General features: G+C 50.6%; 1 protein-coding gene across 2 annotated transcripts in view; it reads left to right on the top strand.

Moving 5' to 3' along the window:
• Positions 1-1,523: 1,523 nt before the first annotated feature.
• LOC144770941 (uncharacterized) overlaps positions 1,524-12,721 on the top strand; it is a 118,256-nt gene continuing 107,058 nt past the window's right edge. The window contains exons 1-2 of one of the 2 annotated variants that reach the window (XM_078655778.1): positions 1,524-1,676; positions 10,073-10,120. In XM_078655778.1, the coding sequence (XP_078511904.1) occupies positions 10,097-10,120 (24 nt within the window). In that variant the 5' untranslated portion in view covers positions 1,524-1,676; positions 10,073-10,096. Of the gene's footprint in view, positions 1,677-10,033; positions 10,121-12,721 lie in introns of both variants that reach the window. The other variant, XM_078655777.1, reaches the window with a different exon arrangement.

Raw genomic sequence — 12,721 nt, 5'->3', positions numbered from 1 at the left:
AACCATTCTGCACAGCACCTGCTCCCCTCACAAAGATTTAAATTTCGCTTATGAATTACCATACACTGGTTACCTGGTAACTACATGCAAGCCAGGCTAAGAATATGCCAGCTTTTTGTATTCTCATTAATAAAAATCCCACTCTCACACGGCTGAAGACGGCTGAAATGCCAGAAACCGGTCCCAGGATACTTATTTCCGGTCCAGGGAAGGCATGGCTTGGCAGTTCGGGCTGGACTCTTCCCATGAGGCACAGGGTCAGACTGATTTGCATATGGCCATGTCGGAACTGGGGTGGCAGAGTGGGCTAAAGAACGGTGATGGATTAAACCCAGATCTTTTGACTGGGTGTGAGTGTTTGATTGGTTCAGATGCTCCATCCATCACCACCCCCTTTTGTACCACTCTCACACAGCAGCATGACTTTGGTTCACTGCAGCTTCTCTAAACGCCTTCTGAGAATCCCCCGACTCCGTATTTAATTACAGATGATCAGGAAAGCTTGAACAGTGCGGCTCTCTAATCTGTCTCACTAAAAGCAACGCGCAAAATATCGGCGCCCGCAAAGTTCCACTTTTAATAACAAACCGGACATCTTCTGCTTTCGGAGACCTGCAATCTATGCTGGAAGCGTAAATATTAATAACACCCCAGCAGCATGCTGCTTTTTGAGACAGGAGTTCTATGCGGAAAGCGTAAATAATATTAATGACCCGACTGTTGAGTGAGCTCATAGATACCAACATTTTAGGACCGGGACGTGGGAGATTTAAAATAAAATATCGGGAGAATGAAAATTCTCCATTGACTTCTATTGTAGAATATGCAATTTCAGGCGGGAGACAGCTCAAATAAAGCCATTTTTGGCTTGAAACATCGGTAGTCTCCCACCTGAATCGAGTCTATTGGCATGTATGCGTGAGCTCTATGCTAGCAGCGTAAATAACAAGCATTGAAAATGCAATAGGTCTCGCCTTTCATTAAGTTAAAGCCATTTGCTTTGCTATAGAAACAATACCATTAGCAAAGCAAATGGCTTTAGACCTCTTGCATTTTCAATGCTTGTTTGAGAGGGTAAACTGAAAACAGCGAGAGACACTTTTTTTTATGTCTTCCAAAGCAAGGCTAGTAAGCAGCTGTTATGAGTAAGCCATGTAAAGATGATGCTGGTTTTAAATGACAATGTATGTGTGTTCCTAGTCCCTCTTCTGTGTTTCTCTTGGGTCGAGGGCGGCCATGTTGAGCCGCGTCATCGATGTAAATGTGTAGTCCTTCCTCTATTTTTGCGAACTATCGTGAGCTTAAGAAAGCGGCTTGTACTGCGCATGGTCAAGAGACCAAGTATGTATAACCAGACGTTTGTACTGCGCATGCCCAGGAGTATGTGCACTAGTTTCTAATCGAGGAGATTTGCATGGGCTTCTACTGCGCATGCCCAGAACTATGTTGATGTGTAGTGCGCATGCTCGGGAGGTTGTGCACAAGTTTGCCCCGAGCATGCGCAGATCACCTCACATCCTGGAAGAGCTCCTTCACTGACCATGAGCTGACAGCTTCCTCCCGGCCGTGTTCGCAGCTCCCTCGCGGCCGGAAGTGGATCCTGGGCAGACCCGACGTGTGACCTGTGCAGGAGGCGGTGTGTGGCCCCGGGCCCCTGGCTGCAGTGAACCCCCAGGGTAGGTCCATGGTTGTTCCTCTGTGCCTGCCTGGGGGCTCCCCCTTTCCCTGCTCCTTCCTGGGGGTGCTGCTCATACTGCCTCCTTATGCTCAGTTCTCTCGGTGCTCCCTTCTCTCCAGGCACTTTATACTGCACTGGGCGTACATTGGTGTTTTCCTCTCTCATTGCAGGTTCTGTGTTTGTTCTTCTTCAGTGCTGTTGCTCTGTGCTTGCCTGGGGGCTTTGTGCTGTTTTCTGGTCTGTTCTGTTTTCCTCTCTGTGCTGTGCTGTTTTCCTGTCTGTGCTGTTTTCCTGTCTGTGCTGTTTTCCTGTCTGTACTGTTTTCCTGTCTGTGCTGTTTTCCTGTCTGTGCTGTTTTCCTGTCTGTGCTGTTTTCCTGTCTGTGCTGTTTTCCTCTCTGTGCTGTTTTCCTGTCTGTGCTGTTTTCCTGTCTGTGCTGTTTTCCTGTCTGTGCTGTGCTGTTTTCTGTCCTGTGCTGTTTTCTTCTCTGTGCTGTTTTCTTCTCTGTGCTGTTTTCTTCTCTGTGCTGTTTTCTTCTCTGTGCTGTTTTCTTCTCTGTGCTGTTTTCCTGTCTGTGCTGTTTTCCTGTCTGTGCTGTTTTCCTGTCTGTGCTGTTTTCCTGTCTGTTCTGTTTTCCTGTCTGTGCTGTTTTCCTGTCTGTGCTGTTTTCCTGTCTGTGCTGTTTTCCTGTCTGTGCTGTTTTCCTGTCTGTGCTGTTTTCTTATCTGTGCTGTTTTCTTCTCTGTGCTGTTTTCTTCTCTGTGCTGTTTTCCTCTCTGTGCTGTTTTCCTCTCTGTGCTGTTTTCCTCTCTGTGCTGTTTTCCTCTCGGTGCTGTTTTCCTCTCTGTGCTGTTTTCTTCTCTGTGCTGTTTTCCTCTCTGTGCTGTTTTCCTGTCTGTTCTGTTTTCCTGTCTGTGCTGTTTTCCTCTCTGTGCTGTGCTGTTTTCTGTCCTGTGCTGTTTTCTTCTCTGTGCTGTTTTCTTCTCTGTGCTGTTTTCCTGTCTGTTCTATTTTCCTGTCTGTGCTGTTTTCCTCTCTGTGCTGTGCTGTTTTCTGTCCTGTGCTGTTTTCTTCTCTGTGCTGTTTTCCTCTCTGTGCTGTTTTCTTCTCTGTGCTGTTTTCTTCTCTGTGCTGTTTTCCTCTCTGTGCTGTTTTCCTCTCTGTGCTGTTTTCCTCTCTGTTCTGTGCGGTTTTCCTCTCTGTTCTGTGCTGTTTTCCTCTCTGTGCTGTTTTCCTTTCTGTGCTGTTTGTGTTTGTAATTCTTCTGTCTTTCTTCTTGGTGCCCTTTATACTGCACGTACTTGGGTGCTTTCCTCTTTGTGTGCTGTTTCTGCACGTGGGTCTGTGCTGTCTCCTGTGTGTGCTGTTTATACTGCACTGTGCGCTCCTTGGTGCCTCCCCCTTGCTGTACTGTTTGTGCATGTGAGGTTGTGCTCTTTCCTGTGGGTGCTCTCTATACTGCAGTGAACGTGCATCGGTGCTTGGCTCTCTCAGTGCTGTTTATGTTTTTTAGTCTGTGCTCTTTCCTGTGTATGCTGTTTATACTGCACTGTGTTGTCCTGCAGTGCGCATGCATCGGTGCTTGGCTCTCTCAGTGCTGTTTATGTTTTTTAGTCTGTGCTCTTTCCTGTGTGTGCTGTTTATACTGCACTGTGTTGTCCTGCAGTGTGCATGCATCGGTGCTTGGCTCTCTCAGTGCTGTTTATGTTTTTTAGTCTGTGGTCTTTCCTATGTGCGCTGTTTATACTGCACTGTTTTGTCCTGCAGTGAGCATGCATCAGCGCTTAGCTCTCTCAGTGCTGTTTGCGAGTCTGTTGTCTTCTCCCTGTGTGCATTTTCTACTGCAGTGTGTGGGTTCAACTGTTCTGCTTATGGCTCTATGGGCCGAATGTATCAAGCCTTTTTGCATTCACAAACTAATCTGCCCGTTTGCAGACACAAAAATTAATTTTCCGATGTAGCAAACCTAAGTTTGCGATTCGGTAACCTGTTACCGAATCGCAAAACGGAGTTGCGATTCGGTATTGGGAAGGGGCGTGTTTAGGGCGTCCCTTCCTAATATCGAATCGGTATGTATGAATGTTTTGTGGCTGCAATTCTGGTCGCAAAACATTCGCATGTTACCACCTACTTCAAGAAGGTGATAACCCATTCGCAAATAAGAAGGGGTCCCCAAGGGACCCCTTCCCTTTGTGAATGTTTGTAAAACCATTTTTAAGAGCAGGCAGTGGTCCCATGGAATGCTCTTAAAAAAAAATTAAAAGAAAACTTCATTTTTCGTTTTGTAAAGCATCTTGTTTTCCTTTAAGGAAAACGGGCTGTTTACGAAAAAAAGATTGCTTTATTTAAAAGCAATTACGAACATGGTGGTCTGCTGATCTCAGCAGGCCACCATCCCCGTGATTTTTGCAATTCCTAGGGGGTCGCAAATTGCGACCTACCTCATCAATATTCATGAGGTAGGTCATTTGCAACACCCTATGAATCGCAAAAGGTGTACTGCACACCTTCATACATTGCATTTTGTAATTCCCTAATTGCGAATCCTTGTGATTCGCAATTAGGGAGTCGCAAAATCCTTTCTTGAAACATCTGGCCCTATGTTCTTTTCTCTATGATGTTTATACTGCACTGTGCTTTCTTGGCTGCTTTCCTTTCTCTGTACTGTCTGTGGGTCTGTTCTGGTTCCATTGTGTGCTGTTTCTACTGCATTCTGCTTTCCTAAGTTCTTTCTCCTCTCTCTGCTGTTTGTGGTTTTGGTCTGTGCTGTTTACCTCTGGTAACCGGGGGTGACCGGCCCGGTCACCCCCACGCACCTCGCACACTCCTCGTGAGTGCGTCCAGGCTGCCCCTTGCTCCTTCTAGTGCCGCCGCTGCCCGCAGCCGGGACCCTGCCAGCTGTGACCCTGTGACCCGCTGATTGCTGCCCTTGCCCCGCCTGCGCCGCGCTGTTATCGCGCTCCATCTGTCTCCCCCTGTGCTTCGGCTCCTGGTAAGATTGTACCTCTGTGACTCCGTCGCTGTTTCCCCCGGCGTACTGTTAGCCCCCTGTTTTATTTTCTGTATCCCCGTTCTGGTTAGTACTGTAGTTTTGTCAGCCCCCTGTTTTATTTTTGTATCACCGTTCTGTTTAGTACTGTAATATTGTCCCCCTGTGTTTTCGGCGCCCCCGGCCCCTGCCGCGCTTCCCGCCACCTCCCCGCTCCCCGCCCCTCTCCTCTGCAGCCCTCCCCATTCACCGCCCCACTCCCCGCCTCCCAGCTGCCCCTCCCTCGCTCCGCCTCCCAGCTGCCCCTCCCTCGCTCCGCCCCCCCACTCTCCACATATGGCAGAGTGGCCTACGCGCAGCGGGCGCGCCCCCTGCGCGCCGAAGGTGCGCCAAAGGTAAGCCCGTCTGCGCCTGGACCGCGCCCAGCGCCAGGACCCCTGGCCCCCACAGCCGGAAGCCGACCCGCCGGACCTACAACGCCACCGAACTCAACGCACTCAACACCGGCCGATCCCCGGGGTGCTACCGAGCAACACCGAGACGCACCCACGGACCCTTCAGCTGCCACTCCTGCAAGTTCACATGCAACCGGACCCACGCCACACCAGCACCCACCAAGCCGAACACCAGCAGCACCCACCTAAAGTGCATCCTGCTCAACACCCGCTCCGTCCACAGACACGCCGTCGAACTCTGGAATCTGCTCGACACCACAGCCCCGGACGTCGCCTTCCTCACGGAAACCTGGATGAACGCCTCCTCAGCGCCCGACATCGCCATCGCCATCCCAGACGGCTACAAGATCATCCGGAGTGACCGCGTCAACCAGACCGGAGGAGGCATTGCCATCATCCACAGGAACACCATCCGCATCACGACCAACACCGCCGACACCCTCGCACCCGCCGAACACCTGCACTTCCAGATCCACGTCAACCCCAAGACCACCCTCAGAGGCACCCTCATCTACAGACCCCCGGGACCACGCACACAATTCAGCGAAGACATCGCCGACTTCATCAGCCCACACGCCCTCCCCTCCGCCGACTACATCCTCCTTGGGGACCTCAACTTCCACCTGGAGAACAACAACGACCGCAACACCACCCTGCTGGACAACCTCGCCAACCTCGGACTCAAGCAACTGGTGACCACCCCCACCGACTACGCCGGACACACACTCGACCCGGTCTTCTCCTCCAGCAAGGACATCGCCTTCAGCCACGCCACCGGACTCCACTGGACAGACCACAGCTGCGTCCACTTCAGCTTCAGAAGGACCACGCTCCACCATCACCAGCAACAGGCTCCCCGCAGAAGCTGGAACAAGGTCACGGCAGACCAGCTCGCTACTTCCCTGAGCAAGAACCCTCCCACCAGCACAACGAACCCCAGCCAAGCGGCCACCAACCTCACGAACCCCAGCCAAGCGGCCACCAACCTCACGAAATGGATCAGCGACTGCGCAGACGACCTGGCCCCTCTGAAGACCCCACCGAGCAGACCCGGCAGCAAGAAAGCCCCATGGTTTAACGACGAACTCAAGAGCTCCAAGAAGAACTGCAGAGCACTCGAGAAAACCTGGCGCAGAGACCCAACACCGGACAACATGACCGCCCTCAAGCTCGCCACCCGAAAACACCACCAACTGATCCACGCCACCAAGAAAACCGCATTCAAGGAACGACTGGACAACAACGCACACAACAGCAAGGAACTCTTCAACATCGTGAAAGAGCTCTCCAACCCCAACGCCTGAAACAACGACATTACCCCTTCGCAAGACCTCTGCAACTCCCTCGCCTCTTACTTCCACAACAAGATCGCGGACATACACAACAGCTTCAGCACTCAACCGACGCACGCCACAACGGAACCACCTCCCCCCACCACCACCCTCCGCGCCTGGACCCCGATCAGCACCGAAGACACCATCCGCACGATGAACTCCATCCACTCCGGATCTCCAACAGACCCCTGCCCTCACCACGTCTTCAACAAAGCCGACGCTGTCATCGCACCCCACCTGTGGGACATCATCAACACCTCCTTCAACACCGCTACCTTCCCGGAAAGCTGGAAGCACGCCGAACTCAGCGCTCTACTCAAGAAACCATCAGCCGACCCCACCGACCTCAAGAACTACCGCCCCATCTCGCTGCTCCCGTTTCCGGCAAAAATAATCGAGAAGACCGTCAACAAACAACTGGCCGCCTTCCTCGAGACGAACGGTTCCCTCGACCTCTCGCAGTCTGGCTTCCGGGCCAACCACAGCACCGAGACCGCCCTGATCGCAGCTACCGATGACATCCGAGCCCTGCTCGACAACGGAGAAACAGCGGCCCTCATCCTCCTGGACCTCTCCGCGGCCTTCGACACGGTCTGCCACCGTACCCTAGTACAGCGCCTCAGCAACGTCGGAATCCAGGAGAAGGCACTGGAGTGGATCATCTCCTTCCTCGCCGGAAGGATACAGAGAGTCCGCCTCCCCCGTTCAGATCGGAGGCCACCGAAGTCATCTGCGGCGTTCCTCAAGGCTCCTCGCTCAGCCCAACACTCTTCAACGTCTACATGAGCCCCCTCGCAGCCATCGCACGCCAGCACAACCTCAACATCATCTCCTACGCCGACGACACCCAGCTGATCCTCTCCCTCACCAACGACCCCGCCACCGCCAGAGCCAACCTGCACGAAGGGATGACAGACGTAGCCAAATGGATGTCGAACAGCAGCCTGAGACTGAACTCGGACAAGACGGAAGTCCTCATCCTGGGATCCTCACCCTCCGCCTGGGACGACTCCTGGTGGCCCCCCGCCCTGGGCAGCGCACCCAAACCAACAGACCACGCACGCAACCTGGGCTTCATCCTGGACTCCTCCCTCTCCATGACCTGACAAGTCAACGCCGTCTCCTCGTCATGCTTCAACATCCTGCGCATGCTACGTAAGATCTTCCGATGGATCCCCACCGAGACCAGGAAGACGGTCACCCAGGCCCTCGTCACCAGCCGTCTGGACTACGGCAACTCCCTCTACGCCGGAACCACCGCCAAACTCCAGAAGAGACTCCAGCGGATCCAGAACACCTCAGCACGACTCATCCTGAACATCCCCCGCCGCAGCCACATCTCTGGACACCTGAGAGACCTGCACTGGCTCCCGGTCAACAAAAGAATCACCTTCCGGCTCCTCACCCACGCACACAAAGCCCTACACAACCAAGGCCCAGGATACCTCAACAGCCGCCTCAACTTCTACGCTCCCAAACGCCAGCTTCGATCGACCAGCCACGCCCTCGCCACCGTCCCCCGCATCCGAAGAGCCACCACAGGAGGAAGGTCCTTCTCCTACCTGGCCGCCAAGACTTGGAACTCCCTCCCGACCCACCTCCGCCTGACCCAGGACCACCTTGCCTTCAGGAAGCAGCTCAAGACCTGGCTGTTCGAGCAGTAGCGGACCCCCTCCCCCCCAGCGCCTTGAGACCCTCCGGGTGAGTAGTGCGCTATATAAATGCCTTGATTGATTGATTGATTTACTGTACGTGCTACTTATACCGCACTATACATGCCTGTGTGGTTTCCTCTCACTGTACTCCGTGTTTGTGGTTCTGATCTTCCCTCTGTGTGCTGTTTATACTCTACTGTGTGTGCCTGCATGCTTTCTGCTCTTTCTGGCTCTGTGATGTTTCCTCTCTGTGCTGTTTATACTGTGCTTTGTTCCCTGGTGATTTCTTCTTGTTGTGCATGTGCATCTGTGCTCTACACCCACTATGCTTTGTATACTGCACTTTGCAGGCCTGGGTGCCTTCCTCTCTCTGTACTACTTGTGCTTGTGGGTTTTGTACTCGTGCCTCTGCGTGAATGCATTGGTGATTTCCTCTTGCTGTTCTGCTTGTGTCGGTGGGTCTCCGTTTGTGCTTTTAATAGGATGGGCTTTTGTGTCTGAGGTTTTTCCTCTATGTACTGTTTATGCAGCACCCTGCGTTCCATGGTGCTTTCCTCTATTTTTGCTGTTTGAGGATCTGTGCTCCTTTCTGCATGTGCTGTTAATACCACTCTGTGATTCCCTCCAGTTGTGTTATGTTATATTGATCTGTATGGCAAACTAATAACCCAAGAGGGTATCCAGTGTCTTGGGCAGGGTTGTAGGTTTGTGGACCCCAAGGTACTTATAGGAAGCTCCAGGAGGAGGCTCTGATGTGTTGAGAGAGGTTGTTCCATGTCTTGGGTGCAATGTAGGAGAATGAGCAAACTCCACTTTTGCTTTTGCGGATGCGTGGAATGAGTGCGAGTGTGAATGAGGTAGAGCTTAGATGTCTGGTGGGTTGGCTAAAGTGTAAGCAGCTGTTCAGGTTTTCTGGTCCTGTCTGTAGCTTTCCCTCTCTGTGTCCCACAGGGAGGTGAGGTTGTGTTTGTATAAGTTCTTACCTCTCTGTGCTGTTCGTTTGGGTGTGCAGAATGTGTGCATCTGGTCTTCTTCCTCTCTTTTTGATTTTTGTGTACATGGGTTTGTGCTCTTTCCTCTGTGATGATTATACCGCTCTCTGCTTTTCCTGGTGCTTACCTCTCTCTGTGCTGCTTGTGTATGTGGGACTGCACTCTTTTCTCTGTGCTGTTTATACCAAACTGCGTTCGTAGGTGTTTTCTCCTCTTTGTTTTTGTATTTGTGGAGCTGCACTTTTTTCCTTCTTTTCTGTCTGTCGGCCAGATGGAGGTGGGTTGTGTCTGTTTAGGTTTTACCTCTTTGTGCTGTTCGGTTGGTTGTGGAGAATGTGTGTATCTGGTCTCTTTCCTCTCTGTGCTGTTTGTATTTTTGAGGTTGTGCTTTTTCCTTTACTTGCTGTTTAAACTGCACTGTAACTTACCTGATGCTTTCCTCGGGCTATGTTGGCTATGCACTTGTCTATATGTGCTGGCTATACCACACTGCATTTGTATGTGCTTTCCTCTCTCTCTGCTGTTTGTGTATGTTGTCTGTACTCTTTCCTCTATGTGCTGTTTGTACTGCACTCTGCGTTCCCTGGCGCTTTCGTCTGTCTGCACGCTTTATGTATGTGAGTCTATGCTCATTTTTTCTATGTGCTCTTAATGCCACAATGTTAATTTGTGGGTGGTTTCATCTCCCTGTGCAGAGAGGCGCCTGTGTTTGTCGAGTGTGGAGAATGTGAGTACCTAGCCTCTTGTCTCCATTTGGTTTTCTTAAGGAAGGCAGATACTGTATGTGCGTACCGTCCTGAATATCTGTCCTGTTTATACTGAAGAAGCAGGAGGTGTGTCTGGCTTTCTTTCCACCTGAGCTCTTAACAGGGAAGGGACAGGGGAAGCTGTGGATCAGTGATAACCCTTTTACCTCTATGTTTTCCATAGGGAAGGACCACACTGTCTGGAATTGTGTTTCTTTTATAGGGTCACTGAAAAAGAGAGAGAGCAATGTCCCAGCAGGATTCAGAGGAGGTGAGTAACATACTGTAAACTGTTTGTGTTGGAATATGACCGAGCAACCAATGTAATATTTAAAACAATGCTATAATGTTGTAGCCAGAAACATGTATTTAGCATCTTTTTCTTTTACATCTATACATAAATACCCGATTTTTGGAGCAGCGGAAAGATGTCCTGTAGGTGGTGGAAATACTCTGATGGGGTGTGTTGGTTCAGGAGCTAGAGGACTAGAATGGATGCAGGGATCCATCCTTGGATATTAGCAGAGGGAGGGCTGCGCTGATATGGGGGCATTGTCTCGATGGCCCTTTTGACTAGGAGAGCCAGCACCTCCTCCTTTAGCAGCTGTAGATGATCTTGCCTGAAGACGTGGCCTTGAATAATAATAATAATAATACTGAAGTTTTATATAGCGCAATCAGCTACCTCGCAAGGAGGAGTCCCGTGCTTAGTGAGCTAGTGACACATACCAAGTAGTAAAAAAACACGGGGAGCTAAAATTATTGATTTAATAGCCACGTCTTCAGCTGTTACCTAAAGCAAGGCTCTGTATTAGCATTTCGAAGAGATAGTGGTAAGGCTTTCCACATTTTGGCTATTCTGGCGGAAAGCACTCTACCCCCAATCCGAGCCTTCGAGAAGCGTGGAACATGGAGCAAATTCTGAGTATTAGAGCGCAGGGACCGAGCCTGCTTATATCGGGGGAATCTTAATTTAAGATAAGTTGCGCATTTTCCCTGCAACGCGCGGTAGGCCAGGGTCAGGGCCTTAAATTCAACTCAAGTAGGACTGCAGCCAGGCCCGCACCTTCCCACCCAGGCCAATGTTTTCCAGTCTCTGTAGCAGCCTGGCGTGGTCAATCGTATCAAATGCTGCAGATAGATCCAAGAGCACCAGCATTGCTGATGCCCCTGAATCTAATGCCTATCTTACCGACTCCGCCACCTCTATGAGGGTCGTCTCTGTACTAAAACCCGGCCTGCACTCTGACCGAAGATGAATCTAATTTCTCTGTTGCTACAAGGGCAGAGAAGGTGTCATACACCTTTAAGATTTTATTGTCGAAGAAATTAGAAATGTCTTCGCACATAGCTGGTGTCGAGGTCACTTCAGTGTCAATAGCTCTTGGCTTAAAGAAGGATTGAACAACCTTAAATACTTCTTTACCCGAATGGTCCGCCTTATATATACAGGAAGCAATACATTGTCTTCTGGCCGTTTTTATTGATTTATGTAAGTTTTTCAAGTCATTTTTATAGCATGCCTTTGCTGCGTCACTGTACTTTGATCTCCATTGTCGTTCTAATCTCTTGCAGCTACTTTTTTCCTCTCGGAATGCCTCCAAAAATCACGGAGCTGATGGATTGTCTGCGCAATAGCATCATTTTGACTGGTGCGACGGCATCCACCACCAAGGCAATCCAATGGGTCAGTGCCAGGGCATCTATATTAGGATCTGAGGTAGGGAAAGGTGGGTCTATTTCTAAAATAGGACCCAAGGTTTCAGCCGTTAGGTTGTTCCACTTTCTCTACATAGTGGGCCGCTTACCTCTGGCCTGGCTTACTTTGGCCAGTCTGATTGAAAAAGGGATCAGGTAGTGATCTGACCAGACCAGGGGTCGAGGTGTTTCCATTGTCATTGCCTGAATATTGGAAAAAACGAAATCTAAAGTGTGGCCTGCCTTGTGTGTAGGACCTGATATCATTTGCAGTAGATTAGCAGCTGCTAACGATGAAATTAGCTGAGTTGCTTGAGGACAGTTGGGATAATTGACGTGAAAATTAAAGTCCCCAAGTGCCATGAAGTATGTATGAGCTAACGATTTTTGGACACTATAATTGCAGAGATCATAAGTGATATTTGCTGCGCAGTCCGTTGGCCTATAAATAAGCAGGCCTGATAAAGATACCATAGCATAGACTTGGAAGCAGAAGTTTAGCCCCTCGATTCCTTGTATGTCGAGGGGGCTAGAAGAGGTCAGTTCCCAAGATTCTTTAAAGATAATAGCCGTGGCACTAATTAGCCGTGACGGACCGGGCTGAATGTTTGGTGGACTGGTGTGGAATTCTAGGCATTCCACCAGCCATGCTCTCTGCCATGCTACTGAGAGCACCCATCTGTCAGTGGTAAATCTTTCCCGACGAAAAACCTCTGTCTTTCCCTGACAGTTGTTGTATGATTTGGGGGAATGGAAGGAGAGTCATTGCTTTGTGGCTCAGGCACCCTGGTTGGTGTTGCCTTGCACTTTGCCTTGGCTGTTGCACCAGTAAACACTTCCTGTGAAGGTCCTGGGGTGATAAGTCCAGAAGGGAGTTCTCCTGGTGCTGGTAGCCTTGTCATTCAGTGGCTGCTGGAGCTCTGGCCCCACTTCTGGTTTGTTGCTTGCTCTGGACGAAGTGTGTGCCGCATCCAAGGTGCATCTAATATTGGCGTTAGATAGAACTTTGCCTTCTGCTACTTCTGCTATCTCCTCTTTCTATGTGCATCAAGGAGGGGCTTGATTAGTACTGCATTTCCTCCCGAGGATGTCTGATATACTGGGAGGGCAAACCAACATAGTTGGGGATATGACTAAGTGTGGCTGCTGCGTGCCAGGCGCTTGCCACTGGTGT

This window comes from Lissotriton helveticus, chromosome 7 (assembly GCF_964261635.1).
Source record: "Lissotriton helveticus chromosome 7, aLisHel1.1, whole genome shotgun sequence".
NCBI classification, from domain to species: Eukaryota; Metazoa; Chordata; class Amphibia; order Caudata; family Salamandridae; genus Lissotriton; species Lissotriton helveticus.
The sequence above is the reverse complement of the archived record's forward strand: the minus strand, read 5'-3'. Positions and strand labels throughout refer to the sequence as shown.